This window comes from Lagenorhynchus albirostris, chromosome 3 (genome assembly GCF_949774975.1).
Source record: "Lagenorhynchus albirostris chromosome 3, mLagAlb1.1, whole genome shotgun sequence".
Lineage (NCBI taxonomy): Eukaryota > Metazoa > Chordata > Mammalia > Artiodactyla > Delphinidae > Lagenorhynchus > Lagenorhynchus albirostris.
Window position 1 is genome coordinate 124,469,176 of NC_083097.1, and position 17,009 is coordinate 124,486,184.

Genomic DNA, 17,009 nt, shown 5'->3' on the forward strand with positions numbered 1-17,009 from the left:
AGACAGAAAGATGCTTAAGGCAAGATGTCGAACAGGCAGCTAGCTGTTCAACAGAGGCAGAGGACCCAGCATGGGACAAGACTGCAGGAGAGATGAGGGCAGGCAAGCAAAGCCACAGGATGGGTGAGGTCTCCAAAAAAGAGAAGGGAGATACCCAGGGCTGGAAGGCTGAGGGTCTAACCTTGAAGGACACTCAGCTATGCAAATAGGAAGAAAAAGACAAGTATCAGTGTCTAGGAAGGCACCCACAAGAGTCACCAGGAATTTGCATTGGGAAAGGGAAACAATAATGGAATAATAACTGTAGTTAACATTTATTGAATGCTTACTAGTTGCCACATACTAGTTTAAGTTCTTTGCATATAATCAGTAATTTAGTCTTCACAAACTCCAAATGGAATATACTATAATTAATACAATTTTGCCAATGAGAAGATTAAACTCAGAGAATTTCAATAACTTCCTTAAGATCATACAGTTGGTAACTGGTCAATCTGGGATTGAATCCAGGAAACCTAGCACCCCAGGCCTCGTTCTTATATATCTATATATCAAGATTTCTAAAAGGGGAGAAAAGCTAACACTAAAGTCATATCAAACCACAAGTCACATCTGAGAGCATTCTATGCTCAGCTGAACATGCCTGGAGCAGCTACTGGGGATCTGTAAGAAGAACACAGAAACAGATGAGATAAAGGCTGACTCTCAAGGAGCTGGTAGTCTAGGGTGAGACAGATAAATAAACCAATTATTAAAATGAGTGATAACTGCTATGTTAATATTTAACATTCTATGGGAGCTCAGAGAAAGAAATAACAAATTTTCTTTGGGAATGAAGCTCAGCCAGTTAGTGGAGAAGGTGAGTATTGAAGAAGGGTGGATGGTCCACCAGGAAAAGAAAAGAAACTCAAGATACAGGTGCAACATGGAATTACGAGGAAACACACCATACTCAGGAAATGATAACAGACCACTCATGGGTGGGAGTAGAGATACGAAAGACAAAGACTGAGGATAATTCTGGGGAAAGGACTGAAAGATAAGCTAAGAATTTAGCCTATATTTGATAATGTGAAACTGAAAAACCTCTGGGGCTTTGCACATGCTGATGTCTAGAACTGTCGCTCCCCATACCTCACCCTCTCCCCCTTCACCTACTGGCATCTACATCATCTACAGATCCCAGCTTCAGCATCACTTCTTCTGAAAGCTTTCCCTGCACTGGAGGTCACATGCTCCAACAACTTCCTTGACTTCCCCTTATTCTATTTCAATGACCACCAATTTTACTATAATTACCTATTCACTATCTGTATTCTCCACTAGACTAAAATCTCTGTGATTCAGAGCTTTTCTGATTGTTCACCACTGCACCTCCAGTGCTCTACTCACCTTGTGGCAATTAGTAAGCACTCAATAAGTATTTGATGAAATTAATATAAAAATAAGATTTCATATCCTCTAGCATGAAACTCAACCAATATTATTATTACATACAAAGCATGAACCTCAAAGAGTATGTGAGAAGGGGAAACTTATAATCCCCACTCCTTGCAGAAATGTATTTCAATCCTATTGGGAAAACAAATGTAATTGTGTGACACAAGTTCACAGTGACAGACACTTTTCATTTATACATTGCAAAATTGAGTTATGCTCCAGGGAGATCGTTAAGAAATGCAGGCACACTTATCTCCAGCACAGGATGAAATATGCAATCTTTAAGTCAGAATTGTATGTTTTACTGTACAAGCAAAATTGTTTTAAAAGAAAATCTGTGACTGAGAAACTGTTGGAGGATTTTTGCAGATAAAACACATCAAATTCCTGGGCTGCCAAGCGGAAGGGTGACAATTCAGATGGACATATCAAAGAGAAAATCTTGCAATGCTATAGATGATGGTACCCTCAATGAAGTGAAATAGCTTTTTTAAAGGGAACTATATTTGAGCCAAATGCAGGGCAAAATACAGCATGATCAGAGAAAGAGGATAGGAATGGTTAAAAGTCTGAGAAGTATGGCATATGAAGCCAGTGGAAGGATCTAGCAATATGTGGCATAATATAAAGAAGACTTGGGGATGACACACCTCTGTCATGTTGTAGAGGCTCCATAAAGATACCTGTAAGTCCTTTGGTCAGCTTAAGAGAAGTTGATATCTGCTATCCTTGTCTGCCCAACATCCCTCTTTCCAGAAGGAAATGCCATTTTCCTGCAACATATGCTTCTGGTAAAGCTGGCAGTCACAGTGCCTCACCTCTGACCAGCAACCTGATGTGTCATCCCCACCCCACGATGGTTAGTCATGAGGAGAGTGTCTGACTCAAGCAAAGCCAACCAAAGTTCTTCAATGAGAAATAGCATTTGTTTCTCTTCTTTGGACTCATGAGTTAAGGATGGTTTAAGACATATGTTTGCCTATAGCTATTTTTCTGAACACAGCCTGAGAAAGAATCCAACAACAAAACAGCATAGGGACAAAGAGACAGATATAAATATGGGTACAGACATAGAGAAATAGAGACAGAGAGGGAGACACAGAGAGAAAGAGAAGGAAAGGAGGAGATAAAAAGGAGAGGGAGACAGAGACACAGGGAGAGAGCTAGACTAGATGATAATGTTCAAGCCCTGCAGAGCCATGTCTGAAGCCTGACTTTTCAGCTATGAACCAATCAGTTTATCTTCTGTTACATGATGCTGAAAAAGACCTCAGTAATACATCATCCGAGAAGCAAGTTGGTAAAAACACTATACTCAGGCAATTCATTAGGATATATACAGAGAAAGCCGTCTTCAAAGTCTTATTTAATAAACCCATTTGAATAAACTAAAAACATGTTCATAACAAGTCTGCTTATTGTATGTGAAATGATTGGGATTTAGAGGGGGGTACTATTTACACTTGTTAACTCTCTAGGGTGTACAGCGGTGGAAGTGGAGAGGAAGAAATGGGGACATTTTTACATTTTTACTTGTGAAATAACTTTTTTTTTTTTTTACAATGCTCAGGTATTATTATTATGATTTTTTAAAAACTGTGATGATTATAAAAGATCTTGCCGGAATAGATCAAACACAAGGTCATGAACTGGGGTGGGGTGATCGAAGATGACGGTGAGGGTCCTCGCGAGGAAGAATCTGCCAACAGGAGATGGTGAAGGCTCCCTTGGGGGTAGATCCTAGGGCATTTTGTGAGGAGGCAGAGAGAACTCACTGGTCAGAAAGATGTCCATGCTCCCCACCTTGTTCTGACCTCAGAGGGAACTTTTAACACTAAAGTCAAAATGTTCTCAGCGATTTGAGGAATGTGCTGTCCCAGGAGCACTTTCAGCTAAAAGGCTATTGTGGACCTGCTTACATTCAAGAAGTATTAACTTCTAGTAAAGAGAAAACTGAATACATATTTCAGAAATTAGTAAAAATGAAGGCTCCCACCAAAAATCCAAACGACCATCCAGCCTAGCCAACACTACCCCCTACTGTGCCCATATAACCATTGTTAATAGTTTGGTACAATTTCATTCCTACTCTCTCTCACACTCACTCATTCATGTACACCCAGATACAAACATCTATATATTTACTTTATAAAAGTGGAATTAGGGCTTCCCTGGTAGCACAGTGGTTGAGAGTCCGCCTGCCAATGCAGGGGACACGGGTTCGTGCCCCGGTCTGGGAAGATCCCACATGCCGCGGAGCGGCTGGGCCCGTGAGCCATGGCCGCTGAGCCTGTGCATCTGGAGCCTGTGCTCCAGAACGGGAGAGGCCACAGCGGTGAGAGGCCCGCATACCGCAAAAAAAAAAAAAAAAAAAAGTGGAATTATTCTAAACATTAAAGTCTGAAACTTGCTTTTCTTCCCCACATAATAAACCAGTGATATCTTTCTAGGACAACACATGAGCTATTTCTCATGGTTTTTAATGGCTGCATTATGTTCCACTTAAAAACCAGTACTCTGTTACAAATACTTGGTTGGTTTTAATTTTCACAGTAACTTCAGATTTAAAATAATCAACTGTATGTAAAGCTTTAATGCAGCTTTTGACCTCCCGTGACCCATACTATATGATGCATGTATTTAAATCATATTTTGGAAAATACTTCTAATGAGTCAATAAACTTTCATTAATAGGTTTCGATTCTCAAAGCACCAGGAAGCACAGTGGATAGAAGATGGTGGTTGGAGAAATGCATTCAATAATATATTAATGAAGTCTTGCATTTTACTTTGATACAGAAGTCTGCCATCTGGGTGGAATTAGGAATCAAGGTGAGCATTCTTGCTCGAGAGGCACTACCCTATATCAGTCACCCCCAAAGACTGAGGGCAGCTTTAGAGAGAAGGACAAGATACCTTGCTAGGAGTCACTTGGCGAGCAGCAACATCACACCTCTCTGAGACATTCACTCTGTACTTCAGGCTGTCTCATGGCAGCCCAATTGTCATGCTGGGAGGAATACAGCAAAATAGAAGCTAGATGTAAATAAATCATACTCTTGCAGGCTAAAATGTCCTGTAACATCCAGAGTGAACCTTCTACCTCAATGAGAATGTCACTCTTGGGACAGGAAATGATGGGAGATAAATGGCAAGTTTCCAAGACTCCCAGAAGAAAACAAAACCATTTGACTCCATTTAACTTACAGTATTAGAATTTTGATGTCCACTATCAGAGAAGGAAATGGAATTATTGGCAGAACTATTAAAAAAAGAGAATGTGCTGAACGGTCCATTTGTTCAATGGTGTTTACAAAATACCTAAGTCAGTGTTTATGTAATTACTAGTAAACTATCAATCTCCCAATTAAAAGGTAAGTTCTGTGAGGGGAGGAGCCTTGTCCTTATTCATGTCCTTGATCTTTTTCCCATTGGGGGAGATAGAGACATTTAAGAAAAAATTGAAGAAAAATCAATTGTGGTTTTAATCACAATTGCACTAAGTTTTCAAAGGAGAAGGATGGTTTTGATTGGCTCAGAGAGGACTTTTGCAAGGAAGAGAGGATTGAGCTAAAATGTGAAAGACATTCAAGAGAGGAGGGAGCAAAGGAGCTTTCTGGGCAGAGGGATGAGCCAAGGCTGAAGTGGCTGAGCACAGAGCACTGGAAAAAGAGAAAAAATGTCGAGTGAAGCTGGTGAAGGGCATGAAGGGCATGACATGGGGATGGGAACACAGACAGGAAATAGATGGTGCAAAACCCTACAGGTCAAGGAATTTGGTCTTATCCTCGATGCAATGAACAGCCATTGAAGGGTTTTAAGCAAAGGAACAACGGGATAAGAGCTGCAGTATTAAAGGATCACTGAGATCTTGTAAGTATCAAGCGGATTAGCAGGGATAAAATAGAGGATAAATTAGTGGGGATAAAATGGGAGATTGTTGCAGCGACATACAAGAGATGATATTAGCTTGCACTAGGATGACAGAAATGGGAAGAAATAGACTAGGATCTGTGCAGGAAGGAAAATCAGTAGGACTTGTCATTATTTAAATGTAGGGGATAAGGGAAGACCGCGTCTAGAGTAACTACCTGGTTTCTGGATGTGGCAGCTGCTGGAAAAGCCATGCATTGAGCAGGAGGTCCAAGTTTGGTAAGAAAGATCATGAGTTGTATGGATAGTTACAAGAAACTGGAACTAACACCCACTAACATGGAGGGCTGCACCAAGCTGGGCCAATGCTATGCCTTAAATGGATCATCTAACTTCACCCTAACTGCCATCCGATAAAATAGGTGCTACTGCCCGCATTTTCAGAGGTAAGAAAACCGAGGCTCAGCAAGGCTTAGTAACTTATCACCATTCTCAGAGCTAAAAGCTGGCTGAGCTGGGATTTGAACCTGGATTACCTCCATTCTAAAGCCGATGGTTCTTAATTACCAGCCCATACTGCTTCATGACAACTGAGGCCTACTCAGGGAAAATTTCATGGTTTCAAAAGGTGATAGTCAACCTGGAACTCTGAAGCCAAATCTTCCTAGGAAACCTTCAATTCTTCTCTCAAGGCTGCCCAGAGAAAACCATCCACATCAGGAAGATGATTCTACGTTTTCCCCCATTCTTCACTCCCCACCCACTCAGGCTTTTTGCCCAAACCTCAAGGTTACCTCCAGGTGCCCTGATCTCCTCAACTTTGCCTTCTCCAAGTTCCTATAATACTTTTAGTCTCACCACTTATTTTGGCAACGATCACATGCAGGCTACCCTGCAGGATGTCCATATATTTTCTGTTTCCTCACATTTTATTTTTTCTAATGTGAACTTTTTTTACAGTATATACTGACTGTCTTAAAAAGTCTTTCATGCACTGAAATCAGATTGTTGCAAATAAGCTAATAAACACAAATTTCAAATTGTGACACTATGGTTCTGCCTGCCAACCAACAGTTCTGTTTTACCCATGTTACCCTCTCTAGTTGTAGAGTGGAATCTCATTATACATTGCATTTAAATTATGTACATTCATCTATACGTTCTTGGCAGAGCAAGAGAGAGAGAACATGTACAATTTAAATAGATCAGGCCATTACGCATGCCATTCTAATCAATAAGCACCTGTTCCATAAAATTGGAGATGAATTTGCTGTTCCCTCAGCTGGTTTCAGTCCCTAAGGATCTTTAACAGCATGAGTAATTAACTGGGAAAACTCTGATTTAGTGTATAAAGGTACATTTTTTGTTTTATTTAAAAAAATGTTTGTATCTTTATTGGAGTATAATTGCTTTACAATGTTGTATTAGTTTCTGCTGTACAACAAAGTGAATCAGCTACACATATACATATGTCCCCATATCCCCTCCCTCTTGAGCCTCCCTCCCACCCTCCCTATCCCACCCCTCTAGGTTGTCACAAAGCATCAAGTTGATCCCCCTGTGCTATGCAGCAGCTTCCCACTAGCTATCCATTATACATTTGGTAGTGTATATATGTCAATGCTACTGTCTCACTTCGTTCCAGTTTCCCCTTCCCCCCCCACCTCTTCCCCTTCCTCAAGTCTGTTCTCTACGTCTGCATCTTTATTCCTGCCCTGCCACTAGGTTCATCAGTAAAAGGTATATATTTTAGGTATAGCACAATCTCTAATTTTAAGTCAACTATTCTTCCTATTCCTCTAATAAAGAAACACTGACCTATCCCAAGACTAGGTGGAAAGCTGGGTCTTCTGGACTAATCAAGAGACAGTAAGAGATTGTCCCTGGCAATTCTGCTAACATGAGATATTTCACACCACACTTTCTTTTGGGAACTACCCTTAAGATATGACTACAGTGATGGCAGCATATGTTAGTGTAATAGTATGACTTTTCAACTGCATTCTGACTTTATTATTGAATATAAATAAGCAGGAATTGGAAAATGAAAAGTGCTGATACAAATGGTAAACATGCACCTCCAACAAATGAGGCAAAGATAGAAATCTTTAGGCCTCCTGAAGTCAAATGTGAAGAAGAAGAACACATTTATGCAACAAGAATGAAATGCTAGCTTGGGTCCAAAAAGCAAACAATTATTTGGGATTTTATAATCACCTTTGACTTTCTGGAAAAGAGGCTCCCCGGTCACAGGCACAAACCTAAATATGCACACAAAATGATGATACAGACACACTTTCAGAAGGTCATGTTCAAACAGAATACTCTCGTTCTGAACCACCCTGCTGCCTACTGGGCAGAGAGATTAATTCTTGCTTCTCAGCATCCTCAGAATTTTCTTCGTGCCATCAGTATACAACTTAGGGCTCTATCTGTGGGAAACACGATTGCAGCTTAGACTGTAAGCTCCTTGCAGGCAGGTTCTTGGCCTTACTAATCTCTACATCTGCAGCACCTTAGAGAATGCCTGACTAAAAAGGGTGCTGTGCTAAAGCTGGAGAGTGAATGAATACGTGAATAGCCAGATTTACCTCTCTGAGATTCATTTCCTCTAATGAATTAGGGAAGAAAGAAAGACACAGCCCAATAGCCATCCGGCTGTTGTCTCCAGCACGGAGCTCCACTACGCAAATGGCTCTGGCCTTACCTATCCAGAGAAATACAGCACAGGTGAAAAATCGATGCCGTTGTGAGCAGGACATCTAGAGATGTCCGGACGAGGCAAAACATCTCCCCATAAATCCAGACGTCTTGAACCAGCTCAATGGCACCAAAGGGCATCACCAGCACTGACACCAGCAGATCCGCAAAGGCAAGAGACACAATGAAATAATTGGTTTTTATTTTCCTGTGGGTGAAAAAGTATAAGGGAGGAAGCAGTGGGAAGGATGAAGGAAGGAGGTTAGGGGGAAAGGAGTAGGAGAGAAAAGAGGCGGGAAAGGAAGCAAAGAAAGAAGGAAAGAAGGGAGGGAAGAAAAGGAAAGAAAAGTCAGATGTGCAACATATTCTGTGAGATTCAGTTTCCCCTTCTGTCACATGCGTGGTCCAGTCACTTCAGACTTCTCCAGACCCCTTTGCACCAGAAGCCCTCTCTTGCCCTCCCCTGTGACCACAATGGCCTGACTTGAGCCCCCGATGCACAGAGTCCCTGAGTCTCAAGGGTTTTTACAGGGTGCTCTCTCTCCCCACCGTTGGCCTAGCTACACTCCATCTACCCTTTAGGCCTCGGTTTAGTCATTCTCAGAACACCCTCCCAAGGGGCCCCCTTAAAAAAAAGTGTCAAATTCCACCGTCTTCCACTCTTTGACTACCATGTGCCTCACATTTGCCACACTTGTTAGAATTTAGCTTTTACACTTTCTTGATTAGAGCATGTCTTGCTTAAAGAGGAAGCAGCAGATGAGATAGGACTGCATCTTTTATCCCCCTTTACGGCTTGGTGGCTCTTAATCTAGCCTGCACACTAGAATCACCTAGTAAATTTTTCTAAGTATTGATGCCCAGGTCTCACCCCAGATCAATTAGTCCAGGGACTCTGTGTGATTAACCCACTTACCCACCCCCAAGTTTGCCAGATAAAATATAGGGCGCCCAATTAAATCTGAATTTCAGATAAACAATGAATAATTTTCTAATATATCACAAATATTGCATGGGACATACTCATGCCACATATTAGTAATTTTAAAAGGGTCTTCAAGTGATTCTAAATGCAGCCAAGGATGAAGCAGAAAGAGCAGAAGACCCATGTTTAAATCCTAGATCAACTACTAGTCATCTACCCTTTCTCTGAACCAATTAATAAAGTGGGGAGGTTAGATTAGATGTGCTCTCAGCAATTATATATAGAGTGATCACAACTATTACAGAAAAAACAACATAGGAAACAGAGGAAAAAAGACAGGATAGAAATTCACTTATGTGCTTGTACTACTGGTTATGTTAGAACTATGGGATTATACGTGATTTTTTTCCATGCTCTATTTTCCAAACATCATTCCCATGAATCTTTTTCCCTTCATAATTACAAATTATAATGGAAATTATAAATTCAGACCTCAGTTTTCCAGGGACAGCCCAGAACTCCACCCAGGTTTCCTCATGAGGTTGCCTCACGTGACTCACCTGAGCTGCCTGTCCCTGCACACAGCCACCATCACCAGCAGGTTCCCCAAGACTGCCATCAGGATAACAGCCGACAGAAATGTGAGCAGCACAACTTTCTCCACTGACCCGAAACCCTCCTTGGAACTGGAAGACACACAAACACAAAGAATTGAAGGAAACTCTGAGACACAGGAAAGAAAATTAGTCTTTTCCTCATTCATCTTCAGGAAGGTAACTTCACTATCAAAGCTGCAACACACATATATTGTGCACCTAATATATGCCAATGTCTGCACTTGTCACTTTACATGTTATCCTGGTTAACTCCTACATAATGAGGAGGCTCAGAGAGGTGGATTAACTATCTTGAGATTGCACAGTGATTCTCCATCAGGGAACTTGAGGCTTTCCTTCAGAGCACTGACCTCAGCTTGTGCTCAGAAATGTTTTTTGGTTGATTCTTGTTTGGCACACCTACTCAGCTAGGTTGTAAGCTCCATGGGGCAGGGACACCGTCTGTTTTATCCACTGACAAATTCAATTTCAATGTATCATTCATATTTATCGAATGCAGGAAAGATGACTTTGAATGACTGAATGACAGTAACTTGAACCACTGTGTGAATACAAGGACCACCCTGTTTTCAGTACCGTATCCCAGCCCACGCAGAAGCTGCTGTGTGCATGTGGGCTGTCCAAGGAGTAGGTCATGGCTGAAGGCTGTTCTTACATGGCTGACCTGGACAAACTGATCCCGTATTCTGCAAAGCCCATTGGAAAGACAGCAGACAATCAATAAACTCAGGGACTCCTTTCACTGCCCTGAACTACATTTCTTTTGGTGCCCAATATAACAGTTCAAATTTGTGTTCTTGTAAATTTCAGCAACTGATTTGATTCTATAAACCCTGCCCTCCTACTGTCAACTCAGCATTTTCTCTTACTAACTTGGAAGTGAGTGTCCCCTATCAATAAAAGCATAATGAATGCAGGTTATTCAGAAGCTACAGGAAAAGTTTCATTTTTAATAGAGTAGTAAAATGTTCTTTTTAAATGAAGTTTCAAAGGATCTTAAAACTCTTAGACCCAAACGCACATTTCAATACAGAGAAACTAAGGCCCAGAGAGGGGAACGGAGTTCTCAGAGCACATTAGTGGCTAGTCTGGGAGAAGCTGCTTGTTCCGTAGGCCACCACTAGGAACACAGGTCCCACTGAACCAAGAAAGATCTGTCTTTACTGAGCTCTTCTGACTGAAAACCAAGATGGCTGCTGGTCCCAAATCACAGCAGCCCATGAAGTCTGGACTCTGGCTTTGTCCAAAACTTTTTCCATTAGGCCTGGCATGGAAGACAAGGTGACAACTGGAATAAGGAGTCAGAAAGTTCCACTCTGCTCACAAGTGGTTTTATTGCTTCACTTAAGTCCTTATGACTAGGGTTCAGATGAAAAGAAATTTGAGGTACGTCCATTTAAATCACCCTTCCACACCTAAATTCCAACTATCGACAGTACGAAAAATGGACAAGTAAGATTTAACTCAATGAGGAAAAAGAATTCAGTAGCATGTTTTGGCTATCCAAAACTATTTTGATTTTAGGCCATGTTAATTGAGGTAAAGTGTCTAATAAAGGAGGTGATAATGCTCTTTTCCTTGTCCTTCTCAGAAGCTCTGATTCAGAGCCCCTCTGAAACTTGTTCCCCCCTCAAGGTCTCTACACTTGTGCCTTCTTCCTGGAATGCTTCTTCTCAATATTCAGGTCTCAGATTAAAATTAACTCCCATTTAATGTGCCACAGCCAACAAACATTTTTCATTTTCTTTATAACATTTATTGTTATCTGAAATTACTTATGTTATTGTCTGTGCCCTACCCCCACAGACTCACTTTTGCTTATCTTTTTCACCACAATTCCCAGCACCTGGCACGGTGTCTAATCTACAGCATGTGTAGTGTAAAGGTGGATGCGGTACATAGGAAGTACACAATTACTTGCTGAGTGAAAGACACTGTGTTCATAATGGTGAGGTTTATTCTTCAATGTCTTTGAAGACAGACTGCAGGTATAGAAAAGCTTTTACCTAGACAAGAGAAGACCCAAGGATGAGACATAAAAGCTATTTTTAACTATCTGAGGACGGTCCTTTGAAATAAGAGTAGATTTATGCATTCATTCATTCATTCCACAATACTTTGTTGTTGTTTATTTTTTTGCTGCGTTTAACATACAACTCTTAACTGTATAAGAGTTACATATTATAAAGAAAACTTCTTAAAGCAAAATATACCCTCTTTGCTAAAACAGCTAATTAACCAAGAGACGATGCTTTAAGTATATAGAATATTCTCTTTAAAACATGCTTTAAAAATTATTTATGTTTATGATAAATTTTCCTTAGAAAATTTTGTTAAAATAAATAGGAAAAAAATTAAAGGGGTTCTCTGAATGCTTCATTATTAAATAACCCAAAAGTTTTTTTTTTGAATTTTATTTTATTTATTTTCTTATACAGCAGGTTCTTATTAGTCATCCATTTTATACACATCAGTGTATACATGTCAATACCAATCTCCCAATTCATCACAGCACCCCCACCACCCCACCACTTCCCCCCTTGGTGTCCATACGTTTGTTCTCTACATCTGTGTCTCACTTTCTGCCCTGTAAACCAGTTCACCTGTACCATTTTTCTAGGTTCCACATACATGTGTTAATATACGATATTTGTTTTTATCTTTCTGACTTACTTCACTCTGTATGACAGTCTCTAGATCCATCCACATCTCAACAAATGACCCAATTTTGTTCCTTTTTATGGCTGAGTAATATTCCATTGTATATATGTGCCACATCTTCTTTATCGATTTGTCTGTCGATAGGCATTTAGCTTGCTTCCATGACCTGGCTATTGTAAATAGTGCCACAATGAACACTGGGGTGCATGTGTCTTTTTGAATTATGGTTTTCTCTGGTTATATGCCCAGTCGTGGGATTGCTGGGTCATATGGTAATTCTATTTTTAGTTTTTTAAGGACCCTCCATACTGTTCTCCATAGTGGCTGTATCAATTTACATTCCCACCAACAACGCAAGAGGGTTCCCTTTTCTCCACACCCTCTGCAGTATTTATTATTTCTAGATTTCTTGATGATGGCCATTCTGACTGGTGTGAGATGATATCTCATTGTAGTTTTCATTTGCATTTCTCTAATGATTAATGATGTTGAGCATTCTTTCATGTGTTTGTTGGCAATCTGTATATCTTCTTTGGAGAAATGTCTATTTAGGTCTTCTGCCCATTTTTGGATTGGGTTGTTTGTTTTTTCAATATTGAGCTGCATGAGCTGTTTATATATTTTGGAGATTAATCCTTTGTCCGTTGATTTGTTTGTAAATATTTTCTCCCATTCTGAGGGTGTCTTTTCATCTTGTTTATGGTTTCCTTTACTGTGCAAAAGCCTTTAAGTTTCATTGGGTTCCATTTGTTTATTTTTGTTTTTATTTCCATTACTCTAGGAGGTGGATCAAAAAAGATCTTGCTGTGATTTATGTCAAAGAGTGTTCTTCCTATGTTTTCCTCTAAGAGTTTTGTAGTGTCCGGTCTTACAGTTAGGTCTCTAATCCATTTTGAGTTGGTTTTTGTGTATGGTGTTAGGGAGTGTTCTAATTTCATTCTTTTACATGTAGCTGTCCAGTTTTCCCAGCACCACTTATTGAAGAGACTGTCTTTTCTCCACTGTATATCCTTGCCTCCTTTGTCATAGATTAGTTTACCATAGATGCGTGGGTTTATCTCTGGGCTTTCTATCTTGTTCCATTGATCTATGTTTCTGTTTTTGCGCCAGAACCATACTGTCTTGATTACCGTAGCTTTGTACTGTAGTCTGAAGTCATGGAGTCTGACTCCTCCAGCTCCATTTTTTTCCCTCAAGACTGCTTTAGCTATTTAGGATCTTTTGTGTATCCATACACATTTTAAGATTTTTTGTTCTAGTTCCGTAAAAAATGCCATTGGTAATTTCATAGGGATTGCACTGAATCTGTAGATTGCTTTGGGTAGTACAGTCATTTTCAGAATATTGATTCTTCCAATCCAAGTACATGATATATCTCTCCATCTGTTGGTATCATCTTTAATTTCTTTCATCAGTGTCTTATAGTTTTCTGCATACAGGTCTTTTGTCTCCCTAGGTAGGTTTATCCCTAGGTATTTTATTCTTTTTGTTGCAGTGGTAAATGGGAGTGTTTCCTTAATTTCTCTTTCAGATTTTTCATCATTAGTGTATAGGAATGCAAGAGGTTTCTGTGCATTAATTTTGTATCCTGCAACTTTACCAAATTCATTGATTAGCTTTAGTAGTTTTCTGGTGGCATCTTTAGGATTCTCTATGTATAGTATCATGTCATCTGCAAACAGTGACAGCTTAACTTCTTCTTTTCCAATTTGGATTCCTTTTATTTCTTTTTCTTCTCTGCCTGCCATGGCTAGGACTTCCAAAACTATGCTGAATAATAGCGGTGAGAGTAGACATCCTTGTCTTGCTCCTGATCTTAGAGGAAGTGCTTTCAGTTTTTCACCATTGAGAATGATGTTTACTGTGGGTCTGTCATATATGGCCTTTATTATGTTGAGGTAGGTTCCCTCTATGCCCACTTTCTGGAGAGTTTTTATCATAAATAGGTGTTGAATTTTGTCAAAAGCTTTTTCTGCATCTATTGAGATGATCGAACATATGGTTTTATCCTTCAATTTGTTAATATGTTGTATCACATTGATTGATTTGCATATACTGAAGGATCCTTGCATCCCTGGGATAAATCCCACTTGATCATGTTGTATGGTCCTTTTAATGTGTTGTTGGATTCTGTTTGCTGGTATTTTGTTGAGGAGTTTTGCATCTATATTCACCAGTGATATTGGTCTATAAGTTTTTTTTTTGTAGTATCTTTTTCTGGTTTTGGTATCAGGGTGATGGTGGCCTCATAGAATGAGTTTGGGAGTGTTCCTTCCTCTGCAACTCTTTGGAAGAGTTTGAGAAGGATGGGTGTTAGCTCTTCTCTAAATGTTTGATAGAATTCACCTGTGAAGCCATCTGGTCCTGGACCTTTGTTTGTTGGAAGATTTTTAATCACCGTTTTAATTCCATTACTTGTGATTTGTCTGTTCATATTTTCTATTTCTTCCTGGTTCAGTCTTGGAAGGTTATACCTTTCTAAGAATTTGTCCATTTCTTCCAGGTTGTCCATTTTATTGGCATAGAGTTGCTTGTAGTGGTCTCTTAGGATGCTTTGTATTTCTGTGGTGTCTGTTGCAACTTCTCATTTTTCATTTCTAATTTTATTGGTTTGAGTCCTCTCCCTCTTTTTCTTTTTCTTGATGAGTCTGGCTAACAGTTTATAAATTTTATTTATCTTCTCAAAGAACCAGCTTTTAATTTTATTATCTTTGCTATTGTTTTCTTTGTTTCTATTTCATTTATTTCTGCTCTGATCTTTATGATTTATTTCCTTCTGCTAACTTTGGGTTTTGTTTGTTTGTTCTTCTTTCTCTAGTTCCTTTAGGTGTAAGGTTAGATAGTTTATTTGAGATTTTTCTTGTTTCTTGAGGTAGGCTTTTAGAACTGCTTTTGCTGCATCCCATAGGTTTTGGATCGTCATGTTTTCATTGTCATTTGTCTCTAGGTACTTTCTGATTTCCTCTTTGATTTTGTCAGTGATCTCTTGGTTATTTAGCAATGTATTGTTTAGCCTCCATGTGTTTGTGTTTTTTACGGTTTTTTCCCTGTAATTCATTTCTAATATCATAGTGTGTGGTCAGAAAAGATGCTTGATATGTCAATTTTCTTAAACTTACTGAGGCTTGATTTGTGACCCAAGATGTGATCTATCCCAGAGAATGTTCTGTGCGCACTTGAGAAGAAAGTGTAATCTCCTGTTTTTGATCGGAATGTCCTATAAATATCAATTAAATCTATCTGGTCTATTGTGTCATTTAAAGCTTCTGTTTCCTTCTTTATTTTCATTTTTGATGATCTGTCCATTGGTGTAAGTGAGATGTTAAAGTCCCCCACTATTATTGTGTTACTGTCAATTTCCTCTTTTATAGCTGTTAGCAGTTGCCTTATGTATTGAGGTGATCCTATGTTGAGTGCATATATATTTATAATTGTTATATCTTCTTCTTGGATTGATCCCTTGATCATTATATAGTATCCTTCCTTGTCTCTTGTAACCTTCTTTATTTTAAAGTCTATTTTATCTGATATGAGTATTGCTACTCCAGCTTTCTTTTGATTTCCATTTGCGTGGAATATCTTTTTACACCCCCTCACTTTCAGTCTGTATGTGTCCCTAGGTCTGACGTGGGTCTCTTGTAGACAGCATATATATGGGTCTTGGTTTTGCATCCATTCAGCAAGCCTATGTCCTTTGGTTGGAGCATTTAATCCATTCACGTTTAAGGTAATTATCGATATGTATGTTCCTATGAACATTTTCTTAATTGTTTTGGGTTCGTTTTTGTAGGTCCTTTTCTTCTCTTGTGTTTCCCACTTAGAGAAGTTCCTTTAGCATTTGTTGTAGAGCTGGTTTGTTGGTGCTGAATTCTCTTAGCTTTTGCTTGTTTGTAAAGCTTTTGATTTCTCCATCAAATCTGAATGAGATCCTTGCCAAGTAGAGTAATCTTGGTTGTAGGTTCTTCCCTTCCATCACTTTAAGTATATCATGCCACTCCCTTCTGGCTTGGAGAGTTTCTGCTGAGAAATCAGCTGTTGACCTTATGGGAGTTCCCTTGTATGTTATTTGTCATTTTTCCCTTGCTGCTTTCAATAATTCTTCTTTGTCTGTAATTTTTGCCAATTTGATTACTATGTGTCTCAGCGTGTTTCTCCTTGGGTTTATCCTGTATGGGACTCTGTGCTTCCTGGACTTGGGTGGCTATTTCCTTTCCCATGTTAGGGAAGTTTTTGACTATAATCTCTTCAAATATTTTCTCGGGTCCTTTCTCTCTCTCTTCTCCTTCTGGGACCCCTATAATGCAAATGTTGGTGCATTTAATGTTGTCCCAGAGGTGTGTTAGGCTGTTTTCATTTCTTTTCATTCTTTTTTCTTTATTCTTTTCCGCAGCAGTGAATTCCACCATTGTGTCTTCCAGGTTACTTGTTCGTTCTTCTGCCTCAGTTATTCTGCTATTGATTCTTTCTAGTGTAGTTTTCATTTCAGTTATTGTATTGTTCATCTCTGTTTGTTTGCTCTTTAATTCTTCTAGGTCTTTGTTAAACATTTCCTGCATCTTCTCAATCTTTGCCTCCATTCTTTTTCCAAGGTCCCGGATCATCTTCACTATCATTATTCTGAATTCTTTTTCTGGAAGGTTGCCTATCTCCACTTCATTTAGTTGTTTTTTGGGGGTTTTATCTTGTTCTTTCATCTGGTACATAGCCCTCTGCTTTTTCATCTTGTCTATCTTTCTGTGAAGGTGGTTTTTGTTTCAGACTGCAGGACTGTAGTTCTTCTTGCTTCTGCTGTC

General features: G+C 39.5%; 1 protein-coding gene across 1 annotated transcript in view; it reads right to left on the reverse strand.

Moving 5' to 3' along the window:
* The window catches only part of HTR4 (5-hydroxytryptamine receptor 4), a 51,244-nt gene extending 40,430 nt beyond the window's left edge, over window positions 1-10,814 (reverse strand). Inside the window, exons 1-3 of the mRNA XM_060146373.1 lie at window positions 10,720-10,814; window positions 9,499-9,624; window positions 8,021-8,221 (exon numbers count right to left, since the gene is read on the reverse strand). Coding sequence (XP_060002356.1) covers window positions 8,021-8,221; window positions 9,499-9,624; window positions 10,720-10,814 — 422 coding nt within the window. The remainder of the gene's footprint in view (window positions 1-8,020; window positions 8,222-9,498; window positions 9,625-10,719) is intronic.
* Window positions 10,815-17,009: the final 6,195 nt, after the last annotated feature.